The 14,647-nt window shown below is 41.2% G+C and overlaps 1 protein-coding gene across 5 annotated transcripts in view; it reads right to left on the minus strand.

Moving 5' to 3' along the window:
• UBE2U (ubiquitin conjugating enzyme E2 U) overlaps positions 1–14,647 on the minus strand; it is a 355,232-nt gene that overhangs the window by 61,500 nt on the left and 279,085 nt on the right. For all 5 annotated transcript variants that reach the window (XM_033918277.1, XM_033918287.1, XM_033918269.1 and 2 more), the window contains one exon: positions 2,196–2,274. In XM_033918277.1, coding sequence (XP_033774168.1) covers positions 2,196–2,274 — 79 coding nt within the window. The remainder of the gene's footprint in view (positions 1–2,195; positions 2,275–14,647) is intronic.

The raw sequence follows: 14,647 nt of genomic DNA on the forward strand, positions 1-14,647 counted from the left end.
AAAGTAACATTGTTCGCCGACGACGCCAAACTGTGTAATATAGTAAGTGAAAGCAATCTCAAGGATAATATGACGCAGGATTTGATCACGTTGGAAAACTGGTCCTCGACATGGCAGCTGGGCTTCAACGCTAAGAAATGTAAGGTCATGCATCTCGGATGCGGAAATCCATGCAAAACTTACACCTTAAATGGGGAAACACTAGCTAGGACTTCAGAAGAACGGGACTTGGGAGTAATCGTCAGTGCAGATATGAAGGCTGCCAAACAGGTGGAGCAGGCCTCATCCAAGGCAAGGCAGATGTTGGGATGTATCAATAGAGGCTTCATCAGCCGCAAACCTGAAGTCATAATGCCGCTTTACAGAGCCATGGTGAGACCTCACCTGGAATACTGTGTGCAATTTTGGAGACCACACTACCAAAAAGATGTGCTTCGAGCTGAATCTGTCCAGCGAATGGCCACTAGAATGGTCTCCGGACTCAAGAGTCTCTCATACGAAGAAAGACTGGGCAAACTACAGCTATACATTCTTGAGGAGCGTAGAGAAAGGGGAGACATGATTGAGACATTTAAGTACATCACAGGTCGTGTCGAGGCGGAAAGCGATATATTCTTCCCCAGGGGACCCTCGGTCACAAGGGGGCACCCGCTCAAACTCAGAGGAGGGAAATTTAATGGTGACACCAGGAAGTATTTCTTCACAGAAAGGATTGTAGATCACTGGAACAAACTTCCGGTGCAGGTGGTCAAGGCCACCAGCGTGCTAGACTTTAAGAATAAATGGGACATCCACGTGGGATCCCTATGGGGGTCGAGCTAAGGATCTGGGTCATTAGCACTCAGACTTGATGGGGTGGGTCAGAAGAGTGGGCAGACTTGATGGGCTGTAGCCCTTTTCTGCCGTCATCTTTCTATGTTTCTATGTTTCTATGTTTAGCTGTAAGTGTGTCGTTTCCCCAGGAAAAGGATGGGCGGGGGTATGTGCAGGTGTCTTTGTGTATCCAGAGGAGTTCAGTCTTTGAGGCATTAAGTTGTAGTTTATTTGCAGTCATCCAGTTCTTTATTTCAGTTAGGCAGCTATGGAGTTTTATGATTTGTGCATCTCGGTGTTGGCCTAAGGGAAGGTAGAGCTGTATATCGTCTGCGAATGAATGGATTTTGATTTGTTATTTCGCTGCGATATCGAGTACTGGTCTGACATAGAGGTTGAAGAGGTGTGGGGGATAACAATGCACCTTGGGTACTCTATAGCGGTATGGTTTTGCCTCAGTTAGGGAGTGTCCTAACAGTACTCTCTGCGATCTTTCATTAAGGAAGGAGGAGAGCCAAGCTAGTGCGATATCTTTGATTCCAATAGATTGTAGTCTGGATAGAAGAAGTGAGTGATCAATAGTGTCAAAGGCGGCACTTAGGTCTAATAGTACCAATAGTACTACACCTTCAATGGTCATCCATAGGCTTTTGTCCATTGATAAGTTCCCGCTACTGAGTTTAAAAAAACAAGAGTCTTAAGAGTCAACAGCTGAACAATAGCATGTAATTAATTTTAAAATTCTTTTGCGAGTGTATGTGTATGTGTGTATTGCAAGATGAAGTCCTGGGCAGGGGATAATACTTGAGCAAGTTTGTTTGATTTAGGAAAGGGTCTTCCTGAGCCATGTTGCAAAATATTTGAGGGGTTTTTTTTTTTTTAATTCTTTATTCATTTTTACAACTTACAAGTGTAATCGGAAATAACATTTAAACTTACAAACATGTGAGTTTTGAGTATGCAGATCATCACTATCAACAGCTGAAGGGCTGAATATTGGCACTTAACTGCATAAGTACGGTACGCCCACAAGTTAGTTGGTTTCAGTATAGGCACTAACCATGAATATTCAGCAACATTAACTGGTTAAGTGCCACTGAATATTGATGGATAGCCACAGACAAGTTTCCTGCCCACTTAAATCATTTTGAATATTGGTCAGAATATGTTTCAAGGGAACGTAAAATTCATTTATTTTTGAAATAACTGAAATGTCTAAAGAGCGGGAATAGAGGGGTGAGGGTTGTTTTGTTGTATAATTTCAAACAATTTCTTATATTGCTGTGAATTGCTTTGGGTCCAGGTCTAGAATAAATTTAAGCAATAATAATAATAATAATAATTAAATGCTGACTATAACATTTAGAAATTCAGATGCTTACCTTACTTTTGGATTCACTTCTTTTTTATTAGGCTCTTCAAAATTAGGGTAGCTCCAAAGAACAGTAGGATCCCTAAGCACTTCCATATAAATGCAAAATAAAAAACTTATGTTAACTTTAGCTAGTTTCAGAATGAGTCAAAGACTTCTTATGTTTTACATACTTCACTCTGCAACTGATTACCGTATATACTTGAATATAAACCGATCCAAATATAAACCAAGGTAACCTTTTTCCCACAAAAAAGGAGGAAAAAAGGTTGACTCAAATATAAACTGATGGTTTATATTCAAGTACCGGTACATGGCAGAAGCAACCCCTCCCTTCTCTGTTGTTCTGTCTGCCTGCTCTGCAGCCAAACAGCCAGCCAATCTGCCTCCTTCCCGGAATGCCCCCCCTCCTAGACCCACCACGGGCCTGCAGTACTGCCCTGGTGGTCCAGACAGTCAGTCTGCCCCCCCTTTCAGGACCTACTGCGGGCCTGCAGTACTGCCTTGGTGGTTCAGTAGAGCAGGGAACCAAAACTGATGTCAATCCCTCCCTCCGACTTTGTGCAACTAGACCGCCCCTCCCCTTTCTCCCCTCCCAGTCCCCCTGCATGTCTACCTTTGGTCTCCACTGGTTGAGTGGTGAGGAGGGGCAGAAACGATCCCTTTATGCTCCTGCCCGGCAGTCTACATTGTGAAATAATAACTGCTGCGAAATCCCGCAAAGTTTGCTGCAGGATCTCGTGGCAGTCAATTTTTCCCTATGGAGACTGCTGGGCAGGGCAGAAGCATAAAGGGATCGCTCCTGCCCCGCCTCACTGCTGGACCACTGGTGACCTAAGGTAAACTTGAGGGGGCCGGGAGAAGGAGGGGCAGGTTTGTTGCACAAAGTTACCGGGAGGGAGGGATTGACAGCAGCTCCAGTTCTCCACTCCACTGGATCACCAGGGCAGTACTGGAGACCTAGTGGGTGCAGGATGGGTTTAGCTCAAATATAAACCAAGACTCCCATTTTGGGCCATATTTTTTGTCCAAAAATCTCAGTTTATTTTCGAGTATATACAGTAATCTTATTATGAGATTGATATTCTTTAAAATAAGGGGGGATTCAAGAAAGAGCTCCAACATTTAAGCACCAGAATATATGCACTAAGCATGAATTCTCTAATAGCTGTTCCACATAGAACTGCTGTTATAGAATACCAGTGTAGGTCCACAGTTCTGCACCTTTAGGCATGAGCACTTACACCATGTCAAAGGCTAGTCTACGTGCTTATGCCTAACTGTTGGCAGTTAGGCACATAAAACCTAGTATTCTATAACCTGCGCTTAACTCCTAGGCATGCCACTGACTTGTCTATGCCCCTCCAACATCCATGTCCTCCTAGAAGTTGGGGACAATAGAATTTTCACAAGCAACTTCTAGAATAGCAACTAATGGCAGTTGGATGCAAAACTACTAATTGGTGCCAATTAACATCAATTTAAACCAACAAGTAGTTGACCTTATTCAACAAATTGCACACTAGATATATATTTGGGTACACAATTTTATAGGATTTGGGGGGAGTGCATAAATGTGATTATTAGAACAGATTACCCATTATTCAAAAACTAAACTCAGTCTTATCAGCAGCAGTTTTGAGAAAAATAGGTAGTGACTTTTAGACTGAATGTGTTTTACACAGAGCAATCACCACAAAATCATTAAAAATATAATTAACTTAGTGCAGTAGTCTTTGCTAATTTTTAAGCGAGAACCATTTTGGGTTGAAAAGGACTGAAAGAGAGTCAACAAATATCTTACTACTTGGGGCTATAACACCAATAATGCTTCTTGACATTCATTCCTACCAGAACACCTTGATCACACATGCAGCTAAACCCTATGCAAATACAGGACCACAAACTAAAAGTCCTACTATACACAAACAAAACCCTAGAATGCCAGACTCTGCATGTAGTATGGCACCAGAGAAATAGAAACAAATGCATTTCTTCCTGAACAGTGCAAAATATAGACAGGAGATGTAAATTCTCAAAAATGACATATTTCAAAAATCACTAAATTGAAAATAAAATAATTTTTCCTACCTTTGTCTGGTGATTTTATTTTTCTAATAATCTTTTCCCAGTTTCTGGTTGCACTTCCTTCTCTCTGTGCTCTTAACTCTGTTTCCAGGGCCTTCCGTAAGCTATCCTGACCTCAAAAAGGTGGTTTCGGTCTCTGACAGTGGTCAAAAATGTATTAAAATTAGTCCAATGAAAAGATATCATCTCAATTCTATTTTCTGTTTATATTTATTAACCTTTACTAGTTTTCAAGCCCATTACATTAACGGGTGCTAGCAGCCCTTCTCCCTTACTTTTACCTCCCCTCTGTCCAGCAGCACCCCTTCCCTGCATTTATTTATTTATTTAATTTCTTTCTTTCTGTATGTCTGTCTTTCTTTCTCTCTCTCTGCCCCCCTTTCTTTCCGTCTCTCTCCCTTGCCCACTGTCTCTTTTTTTCTTTCTCTCTCTCTCTCTGGCCACTGTCTGTGTCTTTTTTTCCTTCTATCTCTCTCCTTGGCCGTTGGCTGTCTGTCTGTATTTTTTTCTTTGTCTCTCTCTCTTTGGCCCCCTGTCTGTCTGTCTTTCTTGCTTTCTGTCTGTCTGGCCCCGTCTGTCTGTCTTACTTGCTTTCTGTCTCTCTCCCTGCCTGCTGTCTTTCTGTGTGTCTGTCTTTCGTTCTCGTGCGCTGCCTGCCTGTTTCTATCTCTCTCCGTGGTCCCCTGCCTGCCTGTTTCTCTCTGTGGAGCCATGCCTGCCTGCCTTTCTTTCTGTCTCTCTCCATGGCCCCCTTATGTCTCCCCCCCTCCCAGAGCAAACTAAGATTGCTGCCTGCTCCCCAGCACACCCCTCCCCCCAAAGTTTGCTTCCTGGCCTTCTTTCCCTCTCCCCCTCCTCTTCCCTGTGCAGCAGTAGCAGCAGCAGCATTTCCCTCCCACCCTTTCCTGTGAAGCATTTCTCTTCATCTTGGCAGGGTCCGATTCAGGGAAACTGCGGCACACAAACTGCTGCAGGCTCCAGGTGGAGGAAGTCCGGGAAAGTGCCGCACGTGCTGCAAAACGCCATGTGTGCACGCACTGCAAACTGTCACGCGTGCATGCACCGTACACACCAAATGCGCACATGCTGTACTACCATGTCTCTACCACAGATCACGGAGGCAGGGATCACGGCGTTAGAAGTGCATATGCGCGCTTAGGGTTTTATGATGATTGATAAACAAGGGTACAGCACTACTTTATCCTGAATTAAAAATAAAATTTTTTTTTTTTTTACCTTAGGTTTCTGCCCATTTATTTCTTTGGTTTCTGCTTTCCTCCATCTTAAGTCTCTTGCCAGGATTTTTCTTTCCTCATTTTCCTTTTGGCTTTCTTCAATTTATTTTCTACCTCTATATCCAGCTTTAACTCATTCTTACTATCTGGTCTTCAAGATCCATCTTTTTTATGATCTACCGGAAGCTTTCCATCTCTTTCCCTCACACTGACTCTCCTATTTTACTTCCCTTCATGCCCAGTCTTTCATTAACTCTGTCTTCTATACAGTGTTTGCCCCCTATATCTGCCCTTTCTTTCCGCTTCCATTATTATCTCCCTCCTTTGTGTCTCCCCCAAATATCTGTTTATTTCTCTCCTCTCGTCCATCCAGCATCTGCCCCTTTCTATATAGCATCTGCCTCCTCTTTTCCCCTTTTCATTCAGCATCTCTACACTCTCCTTTTCCATCAGTATCTTCCTCCATACAGTCTGCTGATTTTGCCCTAAAATAGCCCGGGAAAAAAACAGGGAACCCTGGAAAACAGAGATTTTGTGATTTTAGGGGGGGGGGGGGGTGTTAGGGCATGCAGGGAAACCACCCAGAAACCCCTTTTCAGTACCCCCAAAATTGCTAAACCAGGCAGGCAAACAGCTACTCACTGTGCTCTGTGCTGTAAGGGAGAAATGGCAGACAAACTGAACACAGCATGCAGGGAGATCTCAAGCCTCAGAAAGCTGGAAAACTGGATTTCAAGACTTCTGACTGCCTCACCTGCCCGGTCACCTCGGTCAGTGACTTCCAATACCTCTGGATTACACAGGGAAGGTACGCAGTCTGGTCCCGATCCCGGGCATGCCTCCACGGAAGCGCAAAGCCTATGCTTCACCCACTAACAGACGAACCCGGGGTGAGCTAGCTCCCGATCCTAGAGACCCGATATGATGTGCAGGTTGTCCGGGATGCTTACTGCAGTGGCAGTTAACCCCCTAAAGGCAGACTTTACTCCAAAGTTTGTGATCTCCCGCTGAAAGTTTTCATCTGTTGTCGTTAAAAGATTTGGGATATTAAGACAGCTCAGAGCTATTAGAAACTTTTTAGATGAGAAATCATTGCATTCGTTAATTCATGCCTTTGTATTGTCAAAGTTAGATTATGGTAATTTAGTATATGCAGATATTGGGTTAGGAGAGTTGAAACATTACAAACAGTGCAAAACACTGCAATTAGATTATTAGGCCGTGCATATATTGGTGATCATGTGATACCTCTGTATCTAAAATTCCATTGGTTACCAATGGAATTTAGGATCAAATTTAAAATCTTGATGTTGGCACATGGAGCATTATTTCAGCTACAGCCTTCATATTTTTCCAACTTGGTGTTATTTTATGCCCCATGACATTTATTATGATCTTTGAATGACAATAGGGTAGTCGTTCCTCATATTTCGAAGGCACATCTTGCCTCAACTAGAGATTGTGCGTTATCTAGTTCCACGGTTTTGGAATAATTTGCCCATAGATTTAAGGAAAGAAGAATCATACATAAACTTTAAAAGACACCTAAAAGTGCATTTTTTTCAAATGGCTTTCTCAAATTGAATAATTGAGTTTGGGACTTATAATCAGTATTTATATAGTGATTAATTTTTGATATGGAAAAACAATTTTTTAACAGTATGTATTAATTATGGTTTACTGAGATTTGATTGTCTGTTTTTATTAGAATTGCTTTTAGAATTAGAATTATTATTATGGAAATCTTGATTGCTTAGTATTTTAGGATAAAAAAACAACAACAAAAAATGTTTTAACTTTTGCTTTTACTCTTTTCTATCCTATTTTTAAATGGAGTTCCTTTCTTGATTAGTGTCTATTATATATTGTACACCGCTTGGATCCTTTTTTAGGTTGTTATGCGGTACAGAAAGTTTTTAATAAACAAACATATTTCCACAGCACAAGGGCAAACCCGCAAAAAAATTAAAATAATACACTAAATTTATGAAATGAAACACGAGCAGACGAGAAAAGCTTCTATAGCTTGGCTTGTAGGAATACAAAACTGGTGTCCAGGGTAGTGCTGCCCGATTCAGGAAAAAAAAAATTTGATTTGATTCAGCCTATTGAATCGATTTTTCGATTCGATTCGATTTTCCTGCCCAAGTGGATGTTTTTTCAAATATCCTGGTGGGTTTATTTTATACTACCAAAAATATAAGAAAACACCACTTATGAAGAAGCTGCAACCACCAAAGCTTATTCACAGAACTTTTTTTTCAAATCTTTTTTCACAGAACTTTTTTCAAAAAAACTTATAATAATTCACTCAGGAAAAAGCCTCAGAATAGGAGCCCACGCTCAGTCCTATCATAGACTTAACTTTCAGCGTGGTTTTTATTTGCTCCGTAGCTCCAATCATTGGCCACAAAAACCTGAGAATAAATCCTTTTAATAATAAATAATTCAAGTCATTTTTATAATAAATATCTTTACATACTTTTTAAATAATTTTTATAAATAGTTTTAAATATTTAAGATAACTGCTTTTTTTATAGCAATGGATGCAACACTTCCTTAGTCTGAAAAAACTAGCAACTAAGCACGTATCTCAGCGTTTGTTTTGTGTGCTGTCATGCTGCCAAATTACTGCCACTGCCTGCCAACGTTTTGTGGATATAGCAATTGGTCCACTGCTTCAGGGCTAAAGGCAGAAGCATTCAAGCATCTATAATACAATAGAAATAGAAACAAACTTAGTAACGTTTCTCATCTTAATTCACCTAAAACAGAATATAACTCAGTTGCAAAGGATTTTCCAAACCGAGGCAAAATGGCCCCGGCATTTATTTTATACTTTAACAGTAACGTGCTGACAAAGGACGTTATGCTGCGTGCTGACGTCATCGTTCCCGACATTAACCCTTACAGGGAATACAGTTGAATCAATCTATTCTCCTGATCATTCAGTAAAAATGTTGCCACTCTACATTCTTATTGAGACCACCAGGCGCTAAAGAACCCAGTCGATCAATCCAGAGTTGTTCTCGCTGGGCTAAATAACGTTTGAAATTCCCCCCTCTAATGCTTCGATGAACGGTTTCAATAATTGTGGCTTTGAGGGAGAAAAAGTCATGATTATTTTCTATACAGTGTTTAGCTAAGGGGGCTCCTAAAACACGATTTTTGATGTTACTTTTATGTTCTGTCAGTCTTATATTAAATTTTCTAGAAGTTTGTCCGACATAAATCAACTTGCATGGACATTGTAAAATATATATTACACCCTGCGATTTACAATTAGAGGAGTGTTTAAGGTCGTATTCCTTATTGTCTTTTGGATTATAGAATTTATTAGAGATAACCATTATTTTGCACATTTGACATGTCCCACAACTCTGATGTCCCGGGTGTGCCACAGCTGTGTCAGTATCTCTCACTGGAAATGCAGAGGGACAAAGAAGTTCTTTAAGGTTCCGGTTTCTCTTATAGGAAATCCGTAAACGGAAATCCTGGAACACCCCTGCAATCTTTAAGATATCCCAATGCTTCCTTAGGGAACGGACTGTTTGATAACAGTTCCCTGAGTAAGTTAACACACAGGTCATAACCCGATCATTCTCTGATTGTTTATTGTCTTTAGGGGTTAATAAGAGTTCCCTATGGTTGTAGTATGCCCTTTTGTAAGCTGTTTTAACTATTTTGGGAGGATAACCGCGCTGAAGAAATTTTTGTTGAAGCACATCCGCCTGTCTTCTAAATTCACTATTGGAGGAGCATATTCTCCTTATTCTTAAAAATTGAGAGTAGGGTAAGCTCTTTTTAAGAGTAAATGGGTGGGCACTAGAAAAAAGAAGAGCTGAATTGCAGTCAGTGGGCTTAAAGTATACTTCTGTGTCAAAAAAAACCATCTTTAATTCTAATTTTAACATCCAAAAAAAGAGATCTGCAGGTTACTGTAAATATGTGTAAATTTTACTTTAGGGTGACATCCATTAATATATGTTAGAAATTGAAGTAGTTCATTCTCTTCTCCATTCCAGATGAGAAAAATATCATCAATATATCTCATCCATATCTTAATCTTATCAGAATATTCAGAAGGATATACCCAGTACCAAAAATCTGGTGTTGCTATGGGTATCACCATGGCCCCGTCAGTGGCAAATCTATTCATGGACAAATTTGAAAGACACTGGGTATATCCTTCTGAATATTCTGATAAGATTAAGATATGGATGAGATATATCGATGATATTTTTCTCATCTGGAATGGAGAAGAGAATGAACTACTTCAATTTCTAACATATATTAATGGATGTCAACCTAAAGTAAAATTTACACATATTTACAGTAACCTGCAGATCTCTTTTTTGGATGTTCAAATTAGAATTAAAGATGTTTTTTTTGACACAGAAGTATACTTTAAGCCCACTGACTGCAATTCAGCTCTTCTTTTTTCTAGTGCCCACCCATTTACTCTTAAAAGGAGCTTACCCTACTCTCAATTTTTAAGAATAAGGAGAATATGCTCCTCCAATAGTGAATTTAGAAGACAGGCGGATGTGCTTCAACAAAAATTTCTTCAGCGCGGTTATCCTCCCAAAATAGTTAAAACAGCTTACAAAAGGGCATACTACAACCATAGGGAACTCTTATTAACCCCTAAAGACAATAAACAATCAGAGAATGATCGGGTTATGACCTGTGTGTTAACTTACTCAGGGAACTGTTATCAAACAGTCCGTTCCCTAAGGAAGCATTGGGATATCTTAAAGATTGCAGGGGTGTTCCAGGATTTCCGTTTACGGATTGCCTATAAGAGAAACCGGAACCTTAAAGAACTTCTTTGTCCCTCTGCATTTCCAGTGAGAGATACTGACACGGCTGTGGCACACCCGGGACATCAGAGTTGTGGGACATGTCAAATGTGCAAAATAATGGTTATCTCTAATAAATTCTATAATCCAAAAGACAATAAGGAATACGACCTTAAACACTCCTCTAATTGTAAATCGCAGGGTGTAATATATATTTTACAATGTCCATGCAAGTTGATTTATGTCGGACAAACTTCTAGAAAATTTAATATAAGACTGACAGAACATAAAAGTAACATCAAAAATCGTGTTTTAGGAGCCCCCTTAGCTAAACACTGTATAGAAAATAATCATGACTTTTTCTCCCTCAAAGCCACAATTATTGAAACCGTTCATCGAAGCATTAGAGGGGGGAATTTCAAATGTTATTTAGCCCAGCGAGAACAACGCTGGATTGATCGACTGGGTTCTTTAGCGCCTGGTGGTCTCAATAAGAATGTAGAGTGGCAACATTTTTACTGAATGATCAGGAGAATAGATTGATTCAACTGTATTCCCTGTAAGAGTTAATGTCGGGAACGATGACGTCAGCACGCAGCATAACGTCCTTTGTCAGCACGTTACTGTTAAAGTATAAAATGAATGCCGGGGCCATTTTGCCTCGGTTTGGAAAATCCTTTGCAACTGAGTTATATTCTGTTTTAGGTGAATTAAGATGAGAAACGTTACTAAGTTTGTTTCTATTTCTATTGTATTATAGATGCTTGAATGCTTCTGCCTTTAGCCCTGAAGCAGTGGACCAATTGCTATATCCACAAAACGTTGGCAGGCAGTGGCAGTAATTTGGCAGCATGACAGCACACAAAACAAACGCTGAGATACGTGCTTAGTTGCTAGTTTTTTCAGACTAAGGAAGTGTTGCATCCATTGCTATAAAAAAAGCAGTTATCTTAAATATTTAAAACTATTTATAAAAATTATTTAAAAAGTATGTAAAGATATTTATTATAAAAATGACTTGAATTATTTATTATTAAAAGGATTTATTCTCAGGTTTTTTTGGCCAATGATTGGAGCTATGGAGCAAATAAAAACCACGCTGAAAGTTAAGTCTATGATAGGACTGAGCGTGGGCTCCTATTCTGAGGCTTTTTCCTGAGTGAATTATTATAAGTTTTTTTGAAAAAAGTTCTGTGAAAAAAGATTTGAAAAAAAGTTCTGTGAATAAGCTTTGGTGGTTGCAGCTTCTTCATAAATGGTGTTTTCTTATATTTTTGGTAGAATATCTTTTAGAGCCACTTTGGGTGATAATTTTTGAGGGGTTTATTTTATAGCCTTTTCACCCACTTTGCCCTCTCCTACCCACACTAGCGCTGTGGTGTAAACAAAATAAACAAACAAAAAAGACTTTTCCTCTCTCTCTTAAATCCTAGTTCACGTTCGTGATCTAACACCACAAAATAGAAAATAAAATTATTTTTTCTACCTTTTGTTGTCTGATCATTATTCAGATCTTATCGGTTCATGGCTCCAGTTGTCTTCTGATAACTTGCTTGCCAGGGTCTCCTTCTTTCTCCATGCTAATCATCCATCTTCTGTCTCTGTCCTCCCCTTCCGTTTCCCTTCCGTCCCCCGGAGGTCTGATATCTTTCCTTTTTTCATCTCCATCCACCTTTTCTGAATTATCCTTTCATCCTTCATCTCTCTCTCCTTCCCCACCACCCCAGGGTCCACCATGTCTCCCTTTCTCTTTCCAAGTACCCTCCTATCCAGTATCTCTATCCCCCACACACCATCCCTTGTGTCCAACTTCTCTTCCTTTCTGTTCCTTCCCTCCCTAAATCCCATTGTCCACCATCTCTCTCCCTCTCCTGTTTTTAGATCCTTATTTCTTCTATTCTTCCCCTCATCTCCCCTCTCCATGATCTCCCCCCAAGTCCATCTCCCCCCTCCACCAAGTTCATTTCTCCCATCTCTTCTCCAGTCCACCAACTCCCCATCTCCCCTCTCCCTCCATCTGCCTTTTTTATTTTTTTTATGGCACTCCTAAGCCCCCCCCCCCACCACCACCACACCCCTGCACCTTTCCCAAAAAGTCTGGCAGGAGGGATGCATCTGGGAAGAGGTCTGCTGTGGCGGTAGCGATCCACTCCTGCCAGCTCTCCTCGTGTTTTCTCTCCACTGCGGCCCGCCCTGAGTGAAAACTTCATGTTTCCGCTTGGGCGACCGAATGGAGAGAAGACGCCCAGAGTAGTGGCAGGGTAGTGAGTTGCATTTCCAAGTGAGCTGGACTCATTTAGAGCTCTGGTCTTTGACCTGAGGGCCGTCCCGTGAGCAGACTGCTGGGCAGGATGGACCACCGGTCTGACTCAGCAGCGGCAATTCTTATATTCTCATTACATGTCAGATGGAGGGAGAAGGAAGACCCGGCCCCAAATCAACATATGAGTTTTGATAAAACTCCTCCTCCCATGATGCCTCTCACACACACTGTCATACTCTTTTCTCCTCCTACCTTAACCTCGCTTTCCAGATCTCGTGAAAATTCTCATCATTGATTCCTCTACAAGTGTACGAAGGTGCCAGCATGATGCCTCGCACAGTGGAGAAGAGAGGATGTACCAACACAGTAGAAAGGGAAGGAGAGGAGTTTGTTCTTTGGAGTGCAGTCAAACTGGATTTTCAGGTATAAGGAGCATCCTAAAATGTATAGGAGTTCCCTTATATCATCAGCAGGAGAAAACTGCCTGCAAGTAAACTGCCTGATTGAGTTAGATGATGTGTGAGTGGAGATGACAGATTCTTAAGCAACATTAATTCACTGCCTGTCAGGCTATCTCTGTCAGTTGGGACTTTATTTGGACACTAGAGTACCTGCAGAGAGTCTCAGTCACTGCACCTTAAAGACCTTGAAGTGAAATTGCCACCCTGTTTCCCTTTGTAGTGACCTCACAGAAGAGAGAGGGTTACACACAAAAAAATTGAGGAACGGGAAAAGTGCTCAAACAAAACTGAATTGGGAAAAAGTGCAAACTCATGACCTCTAGTGAGGACAGTGACCTTAGTTAGTATGCAAATGATATTCCTAATAGCTTGCTAAAAATCATCAATCTAACTAACCAGGGATGCCAAGAGGGAGCAATTTTTGAGAGCGATTTTAAGCTCCCACCCCCTGTCCTACTTTTGCCCCACAGTCATTTCAGAAAATACTTTATTTGCCTGGCCAGGGAAGAGAGGAGAGAGCCTTGCTGCCCCGATCTGTACGCAGAGACCCGTTTGGGATTTCCTTCTGCTGGAATCCTTCCTTCGATGTAACTTCCGGTTTTTGCAAAACCAGAAGTTACATCGAAGCAAGGATTCCGGTGGCAGAAGGAAATCCCGAATGGGTCTCTGCGTACAGATCAGGGCAGCAAGGCTCTCTCCTTCCCGGCAGCAAGGCTCTCTCCTCTCCTCCCTGGCCAGGCAAAAGCGGTGGTAGCAAGGGGGCCAACGAATCGGTAAGTCCGATTTTCTGCAATAACAAACCGATTCTAATCGATTCACCCAAAGTGAATCGGAGAATCGATTCGAATCGCGAATCAGGCAGCACTAGTCCAGGGAGCATGTCCAAGAGATGAGCACAGTGGGAGGGGCTGAATTTCAGTTAATTGAAGTTCTTACAGCCCCTGGCAACAGGGGAACACTACTTCTCACCTGTTCCCAGCATAAAGAGGGATTGTACAAGAATGGGATGTTTATCCTGTACTGCAGAAATGACTTGTATAGCTGTGCATTCACAGTGTGTCCCTCCTGAACTGGATGACGATTTTGTAGGATGTCAACAGTTAAAAAGTTTGTACTTGTACTTTGTTGTTCATGTTGTACATTGTATGCCATAATAAAACAATGATTTCAAAATGTCATGTATTTTGCTTCTTCCTTACTGCTGCACTCAATCTGGTGGCAACATTAAAAAGTATGTCACACACTTTCATAAGAACATAACATAAGAACATAAGAAATGCCTCTGCTGGGTCAGACCCGAGGTCCATCGTGCCCAGCAGTCCACTCACGTGGTGGCCCAACAGGTCCAGGACCTGTGCAGTAATCCTCTATCTATACCCCTCTATCCCCTTTTCCAGTAGGAAATTGTCCAATTCTTTCTTAAACCCCAGTACCGTACTCTGCCCTATAACGTCTTCTGGAAGCGCATTCCAGGTGTCCACCACACGTTGGGTAAAAAAGAACTTCCTAGTATTTGTTTTGAATCTGTCCCCTATCAACTTTTCTGAGTGCCCTCTTGTTTTTTTATTTTTTGAAAGTTTGAAGAACCTGTCCCTCTCTACTCTCTCTATGCC

Source organism: Geotrypetes seraphini, chromosome 1, assembly GCF_902459505.1.
Source record: "Geotrypetes seraphini chromosome 1, aGeoSer1.1, whole genome shotgun sequence".
Classification (NCBI taxonomy): domain Eukaryota; kingdom Metazoa; phylum Chordata; class Amphibia; order Gymnophiona; family Dermophiidae; genus Geotrypetes; species Geotrypetes seraphini.